The sequence below is a fragment of the Rhipicephalus sanguineus genome, chromosome 9, assembly GCF_013339695.2.
Source record: "Rhipicephalus sanguineus isolate Rsan-2018 chromosome 9, BIME_Rsan_1.4, whole genome shotgun sequence".
Taxonomy (NCBI): domain Eukaryota; kingdom Metazoa; phylum Arthropoda; class Arachnida; order Ixodida; family Ixodidae; genus Rhipicephalus; species Rhipicephalus sanguineus.
The window spans coordinates 88,242,673-88,260,004 of NC_051184.2; the positions used below are offsets into that span (position 1 = coordinate 88,242,673).

The 17,332-nt window shown below is 44.6% G+C and overlaps 1 protein-coding gene across 1 annotated transcript in view; it reads left to right on the top strand.

Annotated features, from left to right (window-relative positions):
- LOC125759856 (uncharacterized) overlaps nucleotides 1–17,332 on the top strand; it is a 52,323-nt gene that overhangs the window by 18,045 nt on the left and 16,946 nt on the right. Inside the window, exons 3-4 of the mRNA XM_049419278.1 lie at nucleotides 8,018–8,103; nucleotides 16,560–16,631. Of these exons, the coding sequence (XP_049275235.1) occupies nucleotides 8,018–8,103; nucleotides 16,560–16,631 (158 nt within the window). The remainder of the gene's footprint in view (nucleotides 1–8,017; nucleotides 8,104–16,559; nucleotides 16,632–17,332) is intronic.

Below are 17,332 nucleotides of genomic sequence, written 5' to 3' on the forward strand. Positions count from 1 at the left end.
TCGACCGTGACCGCAAGCAGCGTCGTCGCCTGGCGTAGCTTGTCGCCCGAGTCCGTCCGCAGTCCACCCGTGACAGGTTGAGCGCCGCAATGGGCCGGTAGCCGCCACGAACCCTCGTTCTGCCACTGCTGCACTGACCGCTCCGGCCCGACTTGCTGCTCGAGCGTTCCAAAATCTTCTTCGCGCTCCCTCACGAGCGGCGCCGGCGCGCACCACACACGCACTTTCTTCTTCGTCTCTCACCAAATTCAGCTTTCAGTCAAAAATGTCCCCCACTCGTCACAACGTATATGCTATAACGGCCATCTACAGAGGGCGCCCTTCGTCTAAAATGCGTAAGTGCCGTAACATTGTGCGCAGCACTGCATCTAGAGAGCACATCTCTCGCAGTACAAGATAATTCGGATAATACGGCATCAGTGATGCCGCTCATGCTCATACCACCGTAACAGAGAGCGTCACTGGCTGCACTTTTCCGCGGTGTAGGAACGCTTGTTCATAACGCTCGATCTCCGAGTTTTATGACCACCTCGATAGAGACTGGGGTCAAAGCTGTGACAGCCAGCAGTTTCGTATTCGCCGCATGCTTTCAGAACTACTGAGTCGCCATCCATGACTGTGCATTAGCGGGCGAGGTTTATTCGGCAGAAGATGCGGAGCTGAGCACTTCCGTACCGACTCGAACGTAGGCCTTCACAAGTGCGTGGAAGCTCTCTATGATTGTGTCTTTAGAGACCACGGTTTCGCGCACAACGGATACGGCACTCAGTAGCTTCCTTTAGACTTCGGACAATTCGTGCGCAATGTCACAAAACTCAAACGCGGTAGAAGCCGTTGAAGATGAAGACCTTCAGCCATTGTCCGCATGCTGGCATAAAACTCGCTTGCTACAGTCTGATGGAGAAACGATGAATAATATTGATGTAATAGAAACTTTATTGTGTTCTTGATAGAAACAATAGAATAGACGGGCGACGCCTCATAAGCGAAACTTTATTTAATATGTAAAGAGACATCACTACCACATTTTGCAATTCTAAATACTGATTCCGCATTGTAATTTCCCAAATTGACCACGTCTGACTGCGATGAAAACCAGGTCTCCTAGAAACCCATGATATCAAAGCCATAGTCGAGGTGTACTAATTCACTTTCAAGTTCTTCGCCCTTGTTCTCCATACTCTGTGCATTAATATGATTTATTTATTTATTTACGGATACTGCAATCACCATTTGGTGATTTTAGCAGGGTGGTACATGAAGTTAGTTATGAACAATTGGCAAGTACGATGACATATAGTGTATACATGTTATACAATGAATACAGGGAAAAAAATACTTCAACATGCAAAAAAATACAATAAAAAATACAAGAATACATTTAACAATCATGTACAGTAGTATGTACTACGATTCAACTGATTAGTGCACTTTCTAATGTCGATGAAAACAATGCTAATGAGGGTGCTGGAACAATTGCATTAGTTAATTTATTCCACTCGACTATGGTGCGAGGAAAGAATGAATACTTAAAGCAATTATTGATAAAGGGATAAAGGGAGATACCACGTTCAGAAAGAAAGTCTGTGTTTAATCGAATTCTTGAAAGAGACAGAATTGTGATGTATCAACTTGTGAATCGAAACAGAAAAAAGTAAAAAAAGAGCGCAATAGGCGTAGTAAGTGTTTAAACAATCTTGGCTAGATCATCTTCAGATGCGATTAGGATTGCACACGCATCTGAATACTTTGTGACAGAGATCTTTCCCTCAGAAGACCAAGTGAATCTATAGTTCATCTCGGTGGCTCTAGTCTTTGACATAGAAAGAAGCTTCTTGCTTACAGGAGTTAAATTATCAAATAGCTGAATATTACAGTTTTTTTTTCTCTAAGTTCGGCACGTTTTGCAAGCCATGCTGCCTTCAAGCTCAGTCGAGCAAATGTTATCAGTATAACTGGAGGTTTCCCTTTACGTAGTGGTGAGCGATGTATGGTTTCAACGTCATATTCAGTGACAGCGTATCCTCGTGACAGCGTATCCTCTTTTTCAATAAACGGCATGCAACGAATTTCCAGATTCTGGCGGCGGTTGCATTGCTGTAGGTCATTTAGCTCTAGAATTAGCTTGACGATTTCTTTCTTGTCGAAGTTTAGTTCAACAACTTCCACTCTGTTGCGCAGGCTTTCTATCTCTTTATCATGCCTTACGCTGATTTAAAGAAGCTTGTCATGCTTAACTGACATGTGCTGAATGGATTGTTCGATGCTAGTCACTGTTTGCTCTAAATCTGTAAACAATCGACCTTCGTTGTCAGGTGAGCCAAGAGTTTGTGAATTTCCGCAAGTTGCTTGCTTAGGGTTTCCGTTAAAGCTGATTCAGGAGCGTTATTGTTTATCCGATTGTTCCGAGATGGAGGCACAAGACAGGTCTGACATTTTAAGGCTTTCGTTGCCTCTTTGCTTTTCTTTTTATAGCCCCGCCGTGGTGGTCTAGTGGTTATGGCACTCGACTGCTGACTCGAAGGTCGTGGGATCGAATCCCGGCCGCTGCGGCTGCGTTTTCGATGAGGAGAACATGTTTGAGGCTCGTGTACTTAGCTTTAGGTGCACGTTAAAGAACTCCAGGTGGTCGACATTTCCGGAGCCCTCCACTACGGCGTCTCTCATAATCATATCGTGGTTTTGGGACGTTAGACCCCAAATATTAATTAATTTCTTTTTATAGGTACGCATCCTTACGCCGATACATTCTCTGACCTGATAGCATTGCTGGCATTACGCACATGTTATGACATCCTATTATATTGTTTACAGGTCGCACATATGTCGCTCATTCTAGCACTCTTCTAGGCACAAAATACACAAATAGCGGTAAAATACACAAATAGCCGCAACCAACCTGCGCATAGGCGAGACGATAGTTGAGATGGTGCTCAGATGAACCGTCTGCTCCCAATGCTGCCCGAAGTGTGGTTGAGTTCCATGATGCGACCGTGTATATAGAGGGCGGAGGGCGTATCCCCAGCTGGTCCGTCACGTGTTAGTGCTGGGCTGTGATGAATACGCGGATGGCGCCAACTTTCCCGGTCTTCAATTGGGCAGTCACGCGCCAGTGCAGGCTGACATGGACACGCAAATGACGTCCACTTTGCGAGGTTTCAGCGGTTAGGAAAGTATATAGTTAAGACGATGCTCAGATGAACCGTCTGCTGCCACTTCTGCCCGAAGTGTCTTGAAAATAGCTCGCGTAATAATCGCTTTTAAAGGAGGTAACAAAAATGAACATCATAATTTTCGCTCTATATCCATATTGCCGGTTTTCGGCAAGTTCGCGGAAGGCTTGATATATATGAGACAATATTGTTTTATAGCAAATAGAAATGTCAGTTGTTGAAGAACAGTGTGGATTCCAGCCAGCTAGATAAACTCAGACTGTTTATTAAGGATATTATTAACCTTATTAAGGATAGGCTACTTCACAACCTTATAAAAAAAGCTTTACATTGTACAAATTTTTTGTACGGCTTTCGATTCGATAAAGCCCGGCATATTAATTGGGAAACTACAAGCGTATGGAACACGTGGGACTGCGCTCAATCTAATGAAAAGCTATCTTTTCGCCACAAAACAATATGTACAGCTTATTTTTAAGTCTGACTTTGGTGTAATTAAGTATGGTGTCCCCAGGGATCGATACTCGGTCTTTGGCTTTTGATAATTTATATCAACGACATAGTAAGCATTCCATTCCCTCCAAACTTAGTCAGGTACGCCGACGATACCACTATACTTTTTTCTGGTTTATATCTCCACAATATTGAGATAGCCAACAATTTCTGCTTGGACAAACTAAAACCATATGTTACAGTCATCCAGTAAGATTTAACATAAAAAACTAAATTATTCACTTTAAGCAAAAAATTGCCAGGCCTGCGCGGAAAGCGCAGCACAGTCACCGCGAAAGCTGGAACAGCGGCATTTCTCGTGTGAATAATATAAGTGCATTAGCAAAGTACCCACTACGGCACAAATCATAATTTTTAGGCACACGGGAAGCATCCACCACGACATTATTCGTTGTTCTGCGGAGAAGCGACGTGCCGTCTGCAAGGCATTTTGTGCACTTTGTTGATGCGACGATTGATGACGATGAAGAATTAAAGGTGAGCCCTTTGTAATGAGTTGGAAGCTTTACACGATCCACTAGTTACGCAACTCATATTGTGTGACGCCCGGTCGTTAATTGTCACACCACGCTTTCAATATACGTTAACGTGTGAAAGAGAACAAGAGAGGGAATTAACTTTATTGAGACACTGAAGAAGTGAATCATGGAAGACTTATGGACTTCCTTGGCACCAAGAGAAGTGCACTTGCGAGGACCCACTACGCTATAAATCATAATTTTTGTGAGGTACGGGAGCAGCCATTATGCAATTTTTCGTCATTCTGTGAAGAACCGTGGTACCGCTAAACAACTTTAAGGTATTTTGTGCACTTTGTTGATGCTGTGGATGATGACGATGAAAAATTATGGCAGAAGCCTTTGTAACGGGTTGAAAGCATTCAACAACCCACTCGTTGCGCAATTCGCATTATGTGACGCCTGGTTATTATTTTACTCTTCTATCACACTACATCACATATGATAATGTGGTTCTTTCCTGACGTGAAGCCTGTATAGGGTCTTTTTGCAACGCAGTTTCAAGCACCGGCATCGCTCGCAGGTAGAACTCTGGGCTCCCACACAGAGGGCCCAGGTTCGAACATTGTTCTATCTCGGATATGTTCTCGTATTTAGTTTTTTCATTTCGCGCGATAGTGGCTATGGACACCGGCGGCGGCGGCGGCAGCGGCAACAACGACGCGAAAAATGGCCCTTTTTGTGATCTGATAACAGCTTTCGCTGTAAATTAGACCTGTAGATCATGCTCTCCCGTAGATTTTCAAAGGGGAAAATATTGCGCAGGTAAATAAAATTCGTTTCCTTGGCGTATGTTTTCAAAGCGACCTTAGTTGGTCTTACCATGTGGACAACCTTCGAATGAAGTTATCAAGGTCAATCGGTCTTATTCGAGGCTTCCAGCATCTCCTTCCAGGGAGAGTTAAACGACAGCTTTACTTTTGTTTTATCCGCTCGCAAATCGTCTATTGCATTGTAGTCGTGGGTACGTGTAACGAAGGAAATAGGGAAAGGATTATTCTTTTAACACGAAAGTGTTTTATGCCGGGGTCCACCAAGTACATCCGTCACGGATGTGACCTTGATAAAATGGACGCCAATGGGTGAGAAAGAAAAAAAACCAAGAAAAAGACACCGCGCTGGGAATCGAACCCACGACGGCAAGCGCCCGACGGCCTATCGACTAAGCTAACACGCGAGATGGTAGACACGGCTAGAACGCGCCTTATATCTTTCACATATTCTCTTTCGCGGCGGGCGGAGCGGGGAGGTGCCGCCGTCTGTGAGATGTGAAAAGAAGTAATGCTTCACGATCGACGCTTACTAGCGCTTACTCCGAGATTACACGCGATATCGGAGGTCATGGTTAAAGTGTCCCGATACCAGAGAGGTAGACTGGCCGCGCTGGCGTCGCCGAGGCACCCTTGACGCAGTTACGTTCTTTGCCTTTGGCTTCTTGTTAGCGTGCGTCGGCTCATCGGAGTAGTGCAGCTTCCACGTGCACCAACTGGATTTCTCCGCCGCCAACTGCTTCAAATGCGAGAGCACCGACTAACAAAACTGTTGCAATATGAGTCGCAGAAAGGGCGCGATTTCGACAGGCGAATGTCGTGCCTTGGTGGAGCGAGAGCAGCGCCTGCGAGACAGAGGCCAGCGGGACGCACGCGTTTGCGGCTCAGGCTACGAACCTCTACCTCCCGTGTTGCTGAAGCGCAGTGTGAGCTATGTATGCATGAGCACAGGCGTCGGCTACCCATTACTAGAAAGCGCACACCGTGCCGTTTCTCTCCGCAATTGACTACACTTTGAAGAAGTGCATACCGGGTACCACTGTTGATTATGAGCTTGTTGATATCATCCTTATGCGGGATTCACGATTCGCTGTGTCCAAGTATATGTTCACACCGTCAGCTACCACAACGGTTTAATCATGATCATGGGCGTTAGTCGTCGCGATAGAGACATGCTATCAACATGGGTGCATCCACGTCAAACGGTGCTATAGCTGCCAAACACGAATATACATTGTACAAGCTCTCATATACCACTACACAATGAGCACTACTTCTGTGAAGAGACGTTTCACTTTCGTGTTATACTGATTCCTATGACGGAGGGATCAGCCATGTTTTTTTCGAAAACGCGCACTCAGCTTAAAACTACATCGGTCTCCATAGACATGTCCCTCTCTCGTGTGTACCTTGTACTGTTAGTCCCAGAGTGCTAGAGGATGCAACTAGCCGTGTTAATCTTTATTAAAATGAGAGATAACTTTCAAATTTCTTCTTATACTTATTTAAGCAGAGATTTTACATACGATTTCTGTACTGTTGCGTTGGTCGGGCCAATGTGCCGGACTAACTATAGCGTACAGTCAAATGATAACCATATTGTTATATTGTGCAACAACGTTCCTAATCTAATCGAACAGGCTAGGGAGATAACAAACATTACACAATTTAACAAACGAATTATGAATGCAGTAACTGGAACACAATTCTATGGTACATGTGCTGAAAGTAATTATTGTATATAATGTATTTATTGTATTCATTGTTTTCAATATTACATTTCAATTACATGTATTTGAATATATGTTAAACGGGGCTGGTCATAGTGCTGTTTGTATTTCTTGCTGAGCAACAGCTTTATTTGCATCTTTGTCTTATATTTTCTCTATTTATTGTTTGTATGAATATTGTTGTATATTTTTATGTGTTGTCTTGCTGTACCTGCCCGAAGTGCGTCAGGAACCGAGGGCCAAGTCAAAGGAAAGACCCTCTCCTTTCGCCCTGTTCGTGGGAATTTTGTGAAATTGACCAAAAAATGAAATGAAGTGACGCCGGAGAAATTCACGCAGTCAGATGAAAAAAAAAGTTCCATCAACGGCAGATGAACCAACGACCTCTCGATTTACGACCACAGACGCGCTATCCACTGGGCCACCGTCACACACTCTAGAGGCTTTACAAGCGCGCCTTTTATATCGGACACGTTTGTCTCCCCGTGCTCTTGATCGGCGGAGTGGTGTCGCCTTCTGGGAGCGGTAAAGTGATGCATCAGGACAGTGGCCTACGCGATTACCTCGTGCAACACGCGTCCGTCCAATTCGGCGCGTTTCCAATAGGAGAAGTGCAATTTTGTCAGCGCCTTAATACACCGCGAGGTGGCGACCTTAGTCAAAGCCGCAGCCTCACTCACAGAATACATCCATACTAAAATAGTATAGATGTTGGTGTGACCTTATTGATAGAGGAACGACTGCTTGTGTCGCGCGAAATGCTTTCTTTATATACGTGCCTTCAGATGCGTGTCTGTATCACTCACCGTTTCGTGTTGAAGAGAAACATAACTCTACTCACGGTAATTCATAATATTAAATAGTTATTTGTAGTTCGGTGAAGTAGTTGTAACAGAATGGAATTTTAGGCATTTGGACTATTGACCTTTCTTATGCAGCGTGAAAGACGAAGGACGTAGAAACAGAATGCTTCGTATCTTGCACCGCAGAGCAATAGATGTGTCTTCACTCCTCTGTCTATGGATGGGAAGATACGTCTAGATAGAGGTGTAAAATAACTCGAAGAGTATTCGAAGGTTTTCAGGGCCATACAACGGGAGACGCATGCGTTACTCATGCGTCGATATCGTTAACCCAAAATTGGTTGCATATCTGCTTGGTCCGCGTTGCGTTAAGTGACACGCTATAGGACCCATTCGATTTCCTCACTTTTACACATGTCTGCTGTGATTGGTCTCGTGTTCCTATGATATTTTAGGGTAAATGTGCTTATCGGTATTAATGTCTCACATAACAAATACTGGCTCTCCTAGGAGGAAAACTTGGCATCAGCATGCGACGCTGTTCAACAAAAGCGGAATACCTGCGATGAAAATCTTGAGCGATCCAAAGAAAAGTGGTAAGCAAAAGTTGCATATGAACTCCTACAACGACTGATTTCGCTTCAGAATGTACGATACCTTCGCCAATGCTTGTGCAATCAATGCCGCTCAGCGGCGTTACAGCATATCTGATTACCGAATATTAGCCCGAATCCTTAAGGAACGGCTAATTGGAGGTATGGCTCAAGCTTTATTAGAAAACTTTTATGGAGCAGCTGAGGGAGTGAAGAGTTGTTCAGAACTGGCATGCAAGATTACGCGGAAGTGGTAGTGCAGCAGCTTCAAGTCTTTTTCTTTGTCTTTGCGTAGCTGTAGCTCTGCTTGAGCGTGACCGAAGTGCGTTCTATGACTAATTATGATTTTGTTGATGTATGAATGATTCAAACACATTATTTTTTTCGAGTATCGTAACTACTTTACATGGCAGCCATTTGCGTTCATTATGGCGCAACAGTCGAAAAAAAAAACGGAGCCAGAACGAAATGACGCACTGCGTTGATCATTCGGAGCAGCGACTTCCTTCTTTGCACAAACTTCACATGTGGTGCCCTCTTGCGGCCATCGCAATTGGGGGAACTTTTCCCTCCTACATACGTGGTTTCTTTGCCCTGCGAATGCATACGCCGCGTCACACTGCGGATCTTCTATTTTCGAACTTCTGGCAGTTCGCTCTCTAATCCTTTCTTTATCGTTCTGTCTGTTTCTTTTTCTTTCTTCATTGTTTATCTTTCTTTTCTGTCCTTCTCTGTCTCCGTGTATCACTCTTCTTGCTGTCTATACCTTTCTCTATCTGTGTCTCTGTCTCTTTCTTTGTTTCTATGTATTTCTCTCTTTTTTCTCTTCCTCTCTCGCTCTGTCTTTTGTCTATCTTTTTTTGCGTTTGTTTCTTTCTATCTCTTTCACTTTCTGTCTATGTCTTTCGCTGTCTTTAATCCATTTTATGTCTTTGTTACCTCTATTGCTCTGTCTTTCTCTTTCTTTCTTTGGTTTGTTGCTCTCTCTCTTTCACTCTTGCTTTCCTTTTATTGCTTTCTTCATTTCTCGCTCTCTCTTGCATTCTGTCTTTTTTCTCCTTCTATTTCTTTCTAGCTCTTTCTTTTCTTGTTCACGTGTTTTACGTGCTCCCCAACGCCGAGCAGTTTTCGGTTAACTCTCGCGCCTGTTGTACATGGTAGTGGGGCTTGCTGCAATTCTGTGGCGCATACCCCCAGTCAAGAGTGTTGTGCTCGTTGGATAGATTACGACTGGCTAAAACAATAATTCTGTTAAAAACAGGGCGTAGCTTCCGCTAATGGCACTACGAAGATGATTGGTTCTTAGCTGGTCTTGGCCATACGAAATGATGTCAATCCATACTAACCTATACTGAGTAATCCTAAGTGATGCCAAAATATTGTCGAGTCCAGCACAGTAGCCTTTCCTCGTTTCGGACGTATTAAGTCGTGGAGTACTTTCAACGAGTCGATTCCAGCAGCCTCGCTTGGCAGCGCGCCGCGATTCCCGGTAAGTGGGTACCCCATCCGCAGTACGAACCTTCTTCGTTCGCCCCATGTCTGCGTCTGGCGCTGCACGCCACCGCCACGCAACAATATTATACAGAACGAAGGAGCGCATGCGCACTTGTCAGTGACGTCACTTCTGGCGCGACCGAGTGGTTGAGGGCAGTGTCCAGGCAGGCAGGCTGGTGCCGGAGCAGAGAATGGGCTAGCGATACAGGCGCACAACTGTGCAACCGGTTGATAGGCAACGCGTGTTGACGTCATCGCCTTGCGGAGGTTTTTTCGTGTTGGACAGACTATGACCGGCTTAAACAGATCTGCTCTTAAAACTTGTTCGGCTGCGCCGCTGCGATTTGTGGCGATTCGCATAAAATACATAAATTGCAAGTTCTTGAAATAAACTATACTCTGGACGCAGAGACCGTCGGGCCACAAATCATTCCTAGGGCATGTATTGCCGCCTCAGTGCGTTTGTACAAATTCTTGAGATCCCTTCCAGGGCCTCTTTAACAATAAATATTCGGCAGATACCACGCGTTCTGGGAATTGGTTTCATGCAAAGCAGACAGCGAGTACTTCTATGCTGTATTTTATGGCTTTGTGCCAAGCGCTACGAGGTGGATCGACGTGTTTTAGAAGTAAAGTAGCTGTGCACATCGTGGACATACCTCGCACGTCGACAACAATAGCCTTTAAAGGGTAGCTCATGGCCTGACGTAACGTCAGCACTAACTTTAGAGCACTGTCATGAGTATTATTGAAACTAAGTATATTTTATGGGGCAATCATTTCAATATCATACGTAGCATTGGTTAATATATTCCTCCGGGGTTGAAAAATGCTTTAATATAGCTTGCTCGACATTAGAAATGTAATTTTGATTATATTGCTTTAAAAGCGGAGCTAACAACCGGAGACGTTAATCTGACATGACGCATGTATCGTAGGAGTACACATGTAGCGTTTATTGCTTTCTTGTAAAATTAGATAACCAGCTTCACAACAACAAATGACGTTCCACCGATTTTACCCCTGCTTAGGCTGTTTTTCCAAACCAGATTATAGACTTGATATGGCTCTGCGGTAGAATACCTGATTTCCACGCAGAAACCTTGGGTTCAATTCCTGCTGGAATCCTGATTTTTATTATTTCCATTCTTATGTTCAACGCTGTCGATGTCCGTTTTTCTTAACGCTCTCGCATTTAAATTGTCAATGTCTGTTCTTGCCGTTCCTGGGTAGATATAAACTGTCAATCACATGTGGCGAATAACCGCACACCACCGCTCGTGGTAAACGGGTACGTGCCAGACGTTTAAGGACGAAAAGGTTTGAGGACGCACGCGACAGGACTTTCACGTTATTCATGTCATGACCCGACAGTCATATTCGCCAAATCCTGTTACCCTACCTAGTCAATTTTGGTCTACACCAAGTTAAGGAGGTGATTATGAGAGCACCCAGACGTAGGCGGCTAGTTAGATAGATAGATACGTAGATAGAAACGCTCAGAGTACCGAAGGTTCGCTAAAGAAGTGCTTCGCATTTAAAACTGCAGTTGAATTGCGCCGAAGTTCCCAGGAAAGACGTTGCGCTCCCCACACTCATATGTGGTGCAATCGAATAAATCGTATTATACAGGTGGCCCCAGCTAACTGTAGCCAGATTTTAATGTTATGCCAACACACTCTATGACAACACACCTGATGATGTTGCCGACTGTTTGAGTTGCCTACACATTATTTTTGTTCTGCTTAATCGCTTAAACAATATGATTAACCAACATTTGGAGCACGGAAGATGGATGAAATATTCCGATGAGAAAGTAGTAGATCGGTTGGCAAGACATCCAGTTGGACATATTCTAATTTCTGTCTACTTGATATTTGTGTTTTTCTCCTCACTACAGATGCCCAGAAACACTATATCATGTGACATGCGCGCTTGTGCGCCACCATTGCAGTGCTCGCTAACGTACCGCGTAAAAACAATAGGCTTCCCTTCACACGGTTCATGACAGCGATGAGCAAACCCATCGGTTATCGCTTACGATGCCGCAAGCAACTGGTGTGTTACCACATAAGCACAACCATCGTAGCTGCGCTGTGGCCTGTTGAGCGGCAGCAGTTCTGGCCAAGTGCTATGGTCATTTCAACGCGGAACATTAGGGAGCCCTGCAATCACTGCGCGGATTGGCGCGCAAGCGGGCACACCACGTGGTAGTTTTTTTGTCTTTCATGGGCAACTTAGCTACACAGTTGAAAAAGAAGCGCACCTGCCCCAGTCGATTCCCCATTAAATCAAGGATAAAATACATGTATGTACAATACCTAGGAACATGCACCCGGAACATGATAAGGGACGAAGACAAGCACGAGCGCAATTGTTACAGCAGAGGCTAGCGAGCTATAACAACAATGAGAGCGTACGATACACGGATGCTGCAAAATACCGAGGACTAAACCAATATGTAGCCAGCGTGGTGGATGAAACGCGTAGAGAGCTCGCTGCTGCTTCGACACATGCAAATGATGTAACCACCGCAGAGGAACTGGGCATTGCATTAGCTCTCAGTACAAGTTTTTCGTCAGTAACCATCGTGAGAGATTCACAAGAAGCGTGTAGAAGATTCCTAAAAGGAACAATTAGCAGATCAGCCCTTCAAGTTCTCCTCAAGTGCGACTTCGAAGACGCAAGTATACTCTGGACACCGGGGCATGAATCTCTAGCGGGGAACCGAGCGGCGCATGCCGCAGCCCGAGAGCACACACACCGGGCTACCCCGCAGCGATATTCGGACTCCGGAAACGCAGAGGAGCGAATACCGAGGAAATATTCAGAAATACTCGCGCAATACAGGAAGCAACGACGCCACTATCCACCTGCTCACAAAACGCTGACTAGAGAGCAAGCAGTGACTTGGAGAAGGCTCCAGGCAGGCACCTATCCGCACGGTACACTACTCCACGCAATGTACCCCGGCAACTTCAGTAGGAACTGCAGATACTGCCCGGAGAGTGCTAACACCCTTTACCACATGGTATGGGGATGCCGAAACAACCCAAACATCCCGCCCATAGACGAACAGAGCATCCAAGAAAACGGAAGACCAGTGGGAGGCCTTGCTGACGTCACTAAACCCCGAGGACCAGCTCCGACTGGTGGACAGGGCTCTGGCATCAGCTGCAAGCCATGGCTACCTGGAATAATGAAGTCACCCACCCATGGGCGAAGAGAACGCGCCTGCTCAGATAATAAAGTTTAATTATCTCTCTCTCATGGGCATCTGTAGTAGGCAGAAAAAGGCAAATTTTAATATGAAGTTAGAAACCATCTAATCAGACGTATTTCAACCGATCTACAACTTTCTAATTGGAAATTTTTACCCAACATCATTTCTTCAGTAGTTGAATAATTAATTTTGGCTAATTAGGAAATAAGCAGATCACAACAATAGTGTGACTTACTCCATGCCGTAGTCAGCAACATACATTCGATCGCGTCGTCCTAAAGTACATCGGCGTATTTTAAAGTTAGATGAGGCACCCGGGAGAATTTTTGCAAAATGAATATTAGTAAATGAAACGAAAAACAAGACATAATCACTCCGTTAATCTTTACTGCAACCTTATTTTTATTCAAGCGGCTAATTGAATACTTCATGAATATGGAGGTTTCTCGCTGGTTTTCTTGTTTACATGCATGCTTAACGTCTGCGTTTTCCACTTCATCTGGGCGTTTCTACTGTATGCATCTTCCCAGAATCTGATGGTTATTTTGGTTATCGGTATTGAATACGTGACCTCCTTATTCTGTGCAAAGTATATACTGTGGTAACAATATTTCTACAGCTGCCAATAAGTTAGCTAAGTTATACACTGCTGAGTAGACATAAAATGGGTAGGTTACGAAAATATATAGCGAAGATATTATTTGAGTAAAACTCACAAAAAAAGTCTAGCAACTGCCGCCTAGAAAATACATCATGCTTCTTAGAGCTGAGCCCGCTTTCTTTTAGGGCCGAAGAGCCGTTGTGTGCATCAGTATTTTATGGAGGACAAGAGTTTGCTAATCGGAGGATCACTTTCTAACTTTTCTTTTCAGTCTCCAGATTTTGAACGCACGCCAAAATTAGATGAATGCGCAGTATTACACTAGCACAATAATGAAAAAAAGAAGTCGTGCAATGGTCGATACTCGGCGTGCCAATAATTAGAGAAGGAGATGCGTAGGCTAGCATTCGAATAGTTTTCACAAAGAATAAGTCAAGTGCTTTATCAGTTATCTATTGCCTAGAGCCACACGTATGCCTGATTTCCAGGTGGCGCTACCATGTCTCAGAATGTGCAGATATATAATGTGCGAAGCATTTCTTAGCGAACCTTTTGTACTTTGAGCGTTTCTATCTACGTATCTATCTATCTATCTATCTATCTAGCCGCCTACGTCTGGATGCTCGCATGATCGCCTCCTTAACTCTGTGTAGACCAAAATTGGCATGGTAGGTTAAGAGGATTTGACGAATATGTTTATCGGGTCATGACATGAACAACGTGAAAATCCTGTCGCGTACGTCGTCAATCCCTTTCCACTAGACACCTGTGGCACATACCCGTTTACCACGGGCCGCGGTGTGCGGGTATGCGCCACAGGTGATTGACAGTTTATATCTGCCCAGGAACGGCGAGAACAGGCATTGGTAACTTAAATGCGAGAGCGTTAAGAAAAACCAACATCGGCCGCGTTGACCCGACGAATGGAAAGAATGAAAATTAGGATCCCAGCAGGAATCGAACCCAAGCATTCTGCGTGGCAATCAGGTATTCTACCACTGAGCCACGCCAGGTCTATAAACTGGTTTGGAAAAAGAGCCTACGCAGGCGTAATAGCGGTGCAACGTCAATTGTGGTTGTAGTGCTCGCTAATTTTACAAGAAAGCAATAAACACTTCATGATACTTCTACGATGTGTACTCCAACGATACAGGCGTCATATCAGATTAACGTCTGTGGTTCCATTCTTGGCTCCGCTTTCATAGCATTGTAATAATTATTTCATTTGTACTCCTATGATTCAGCAAGCTATATTGAAGCAATAATCGACCCCGGAGGAATGCATTAACGAATTACATATGATATCCACATCAGCGCACGGTAAAGTGCACTTCGTCCACCAGAATGACGCAGTGTCCTCTTCATTTCTTGGGGAGCTGAGCGATGGCCTCATCCTGACCGAGGATTATGACAGATTGATTGACAGCCGATTTGTACACTAGGCAACGTAGGCCACTTCGTCCAGCAGAATGACGCAGTGTCCTCTTCATTTTTTGGGAGGCTGAGCGATGCCCTCATGCTGACCGAGGATTATGGCAGATTGATTCGCAGCCGCTTTGTAGACTAGGCAACGTAGGCCACTTCGTCCACCAGAATGACGCAGTGTCCCCTTCATTTCTTGGGAGGCTGAGCGATAGCCTCATGCTGACCGAGGATTATGGCAGATTGATTCACAGCCGCTTTGTAGACTAGGCAACGTAGGCCACATACGCCCAGGTAGTCTACGCATACGACAAGCGCCATCCACTGATGTTTGTGTACGTAGCACTATCCAGGCCTACCAGCCTCGACGGCCTATACCTCACCAACGCGAAGGGTGGGTTCAGGTTCCGACATGTTGCCGGCACCATCAACAGACAATTTGTCGACGAAATAACCGAGTCATCCACGAATTCCAACAGCTATACTATACCACATACTTCACTACACATGCACCCCTCATCACCGCGATCACGACCGGATCCTATAACAAGTCATGACCAGCTGCTGGTACTCACTGATCACGGTGATGATGATCTTGTTCAAGAAATGTCAAGAACTTCTTCCCCACATGCACACGGGTTCGTGAAACGTGCGTGCTTTCTCCACCATAAGGTGCAAGTATAAGTACTACATATCAGCTTAACGCTTCTGGTGTTGGTAATACCCACGTTGCCGTTGCCAGCGTTACCCAACTGTAAGCAACTGGTTATATAACACATATGCGACTCTTCAACATATATGTGTGCGTATAAAATTTATACAAATCTTTAGCGTCATTTTGTAACGTGTCACTCAGTAAAAAAAATTACGCCAGTCACCTTCCCGCCGTATGCTTCGCATAACATCGACTCCCACGGTACGCGGGATCTGCCGAATCTTTTTCGCCCTTGGGGCATTTGTGATAGTAATCGGCGTTTCTGCGTCCTCCTTTTCTCTCGAATCCGTCTCTGCACGCATTACTTTCGTTCATAATGAATACCTACCTTTTATAAGATTTTTATGTCATTCTAGGCACCTTGAAGGCTGGAGCATTGACTGTTTGCGTGCACGGTACAATCGAAATATAGAAATACAGACCCCCCTAATCCCAAGTTGTCAGAAAACCTCACTTCAGGTTAATCGCTCTTCGAGTGAGAATGGGGAACGCAACACTGCCATCATTCTAAAAGGCTCAGCGCAAAAACCGGGCAGAGGGACCAAAAAGCGACAAAGGTGACATTTTTGCGCTGAACGCCCTAAATATGATATGCTAAGAAGATCGCTCCCATGCTTCGTACATGGCATAAATGTTGACACTGCAACACTGCTACAAATGGCAGTTAGCAGTATAACACTCTCGACGGTCGTTGACGTCTACTGCCACTGGTATAAACGGTAATCAAATGTGCTCGCGAAACCAAGGTGTATTACAGGTAAGGCAAAGCGGACATCGTGCTTACGTTCAAAGCTCAATTGAGGCAATTTCCTACGCTTCCTGTGTTTGTATTTGCCATTTATCTAGTATAAAATACCGAAAATAGAATGTAAATATTACAACATGTTTTTACCTCATCGAGCCCCTCTTTTTTAGCGGGATTGCCTGCAAAAAAATGCGACTCGTCAATTTGCATGTTTGTTGTGCTTACTTCTGTAACAAGCAAAACCAATGCTTTTTTTTAGACGGTGAAGGCCAAGTGTACATTCTCTACTACTGGGATCGCAATGAACACTGCGCCTTGTTTAGGAAGCCAGGTAAGAGACACTGCAGAGATTTTGTTTCAGCTTTGTGTTTTCTGGGCGTCCCCTATTTGTGCTGTGCACAGACATGTTGAAAGACACACCTGAAATCGATATGCTTTGTACCAGCCATGACTTTTTTTCTAAATTGATGATTCGATTACAGATGGAACTAAAAAGCTTGTTTTTTGTCCAAGTTGAAAATTTTTCAATGCGCGCTTTACATAGCTTTACATGCAAGGAGTAGCGGTACATTTTTACATTCTCGCTCACCTACAAAATAAAGGGCACATGGGAAAGCTCGCTGATGTAATGCCTAAGAAAGAGACACGCATTCACATTTTCGTGCACCTCTGTATGAATGGGCACATGTTCGTTATTTATGCAACAGGCAACGCATGTATTGCACATTAGTCTTAGATGCTACCATATCATTTGTGAAGATTCTGTGGCTTAAACTTTCCTATTGTTATTCCTTCTTACGAGCTTCCGCGCGCCCTGTCTGCTCCGCATAATCAGGAATTTAGAAAATCCCTTTTATACGCATGCGCCGAACTTGCTCACACTGCACTAACAGAAGGAGACTGCATAAACATGAAAGTTCATGGGTAACCAAGTTTCAATGCTTCTCTGATTAACTTGAGAGGATGCGTTCTCCAGCAACCTGAGATATTACGGATCATAGAGGCAGCTTCCGTACTACGGTAATACCAGCG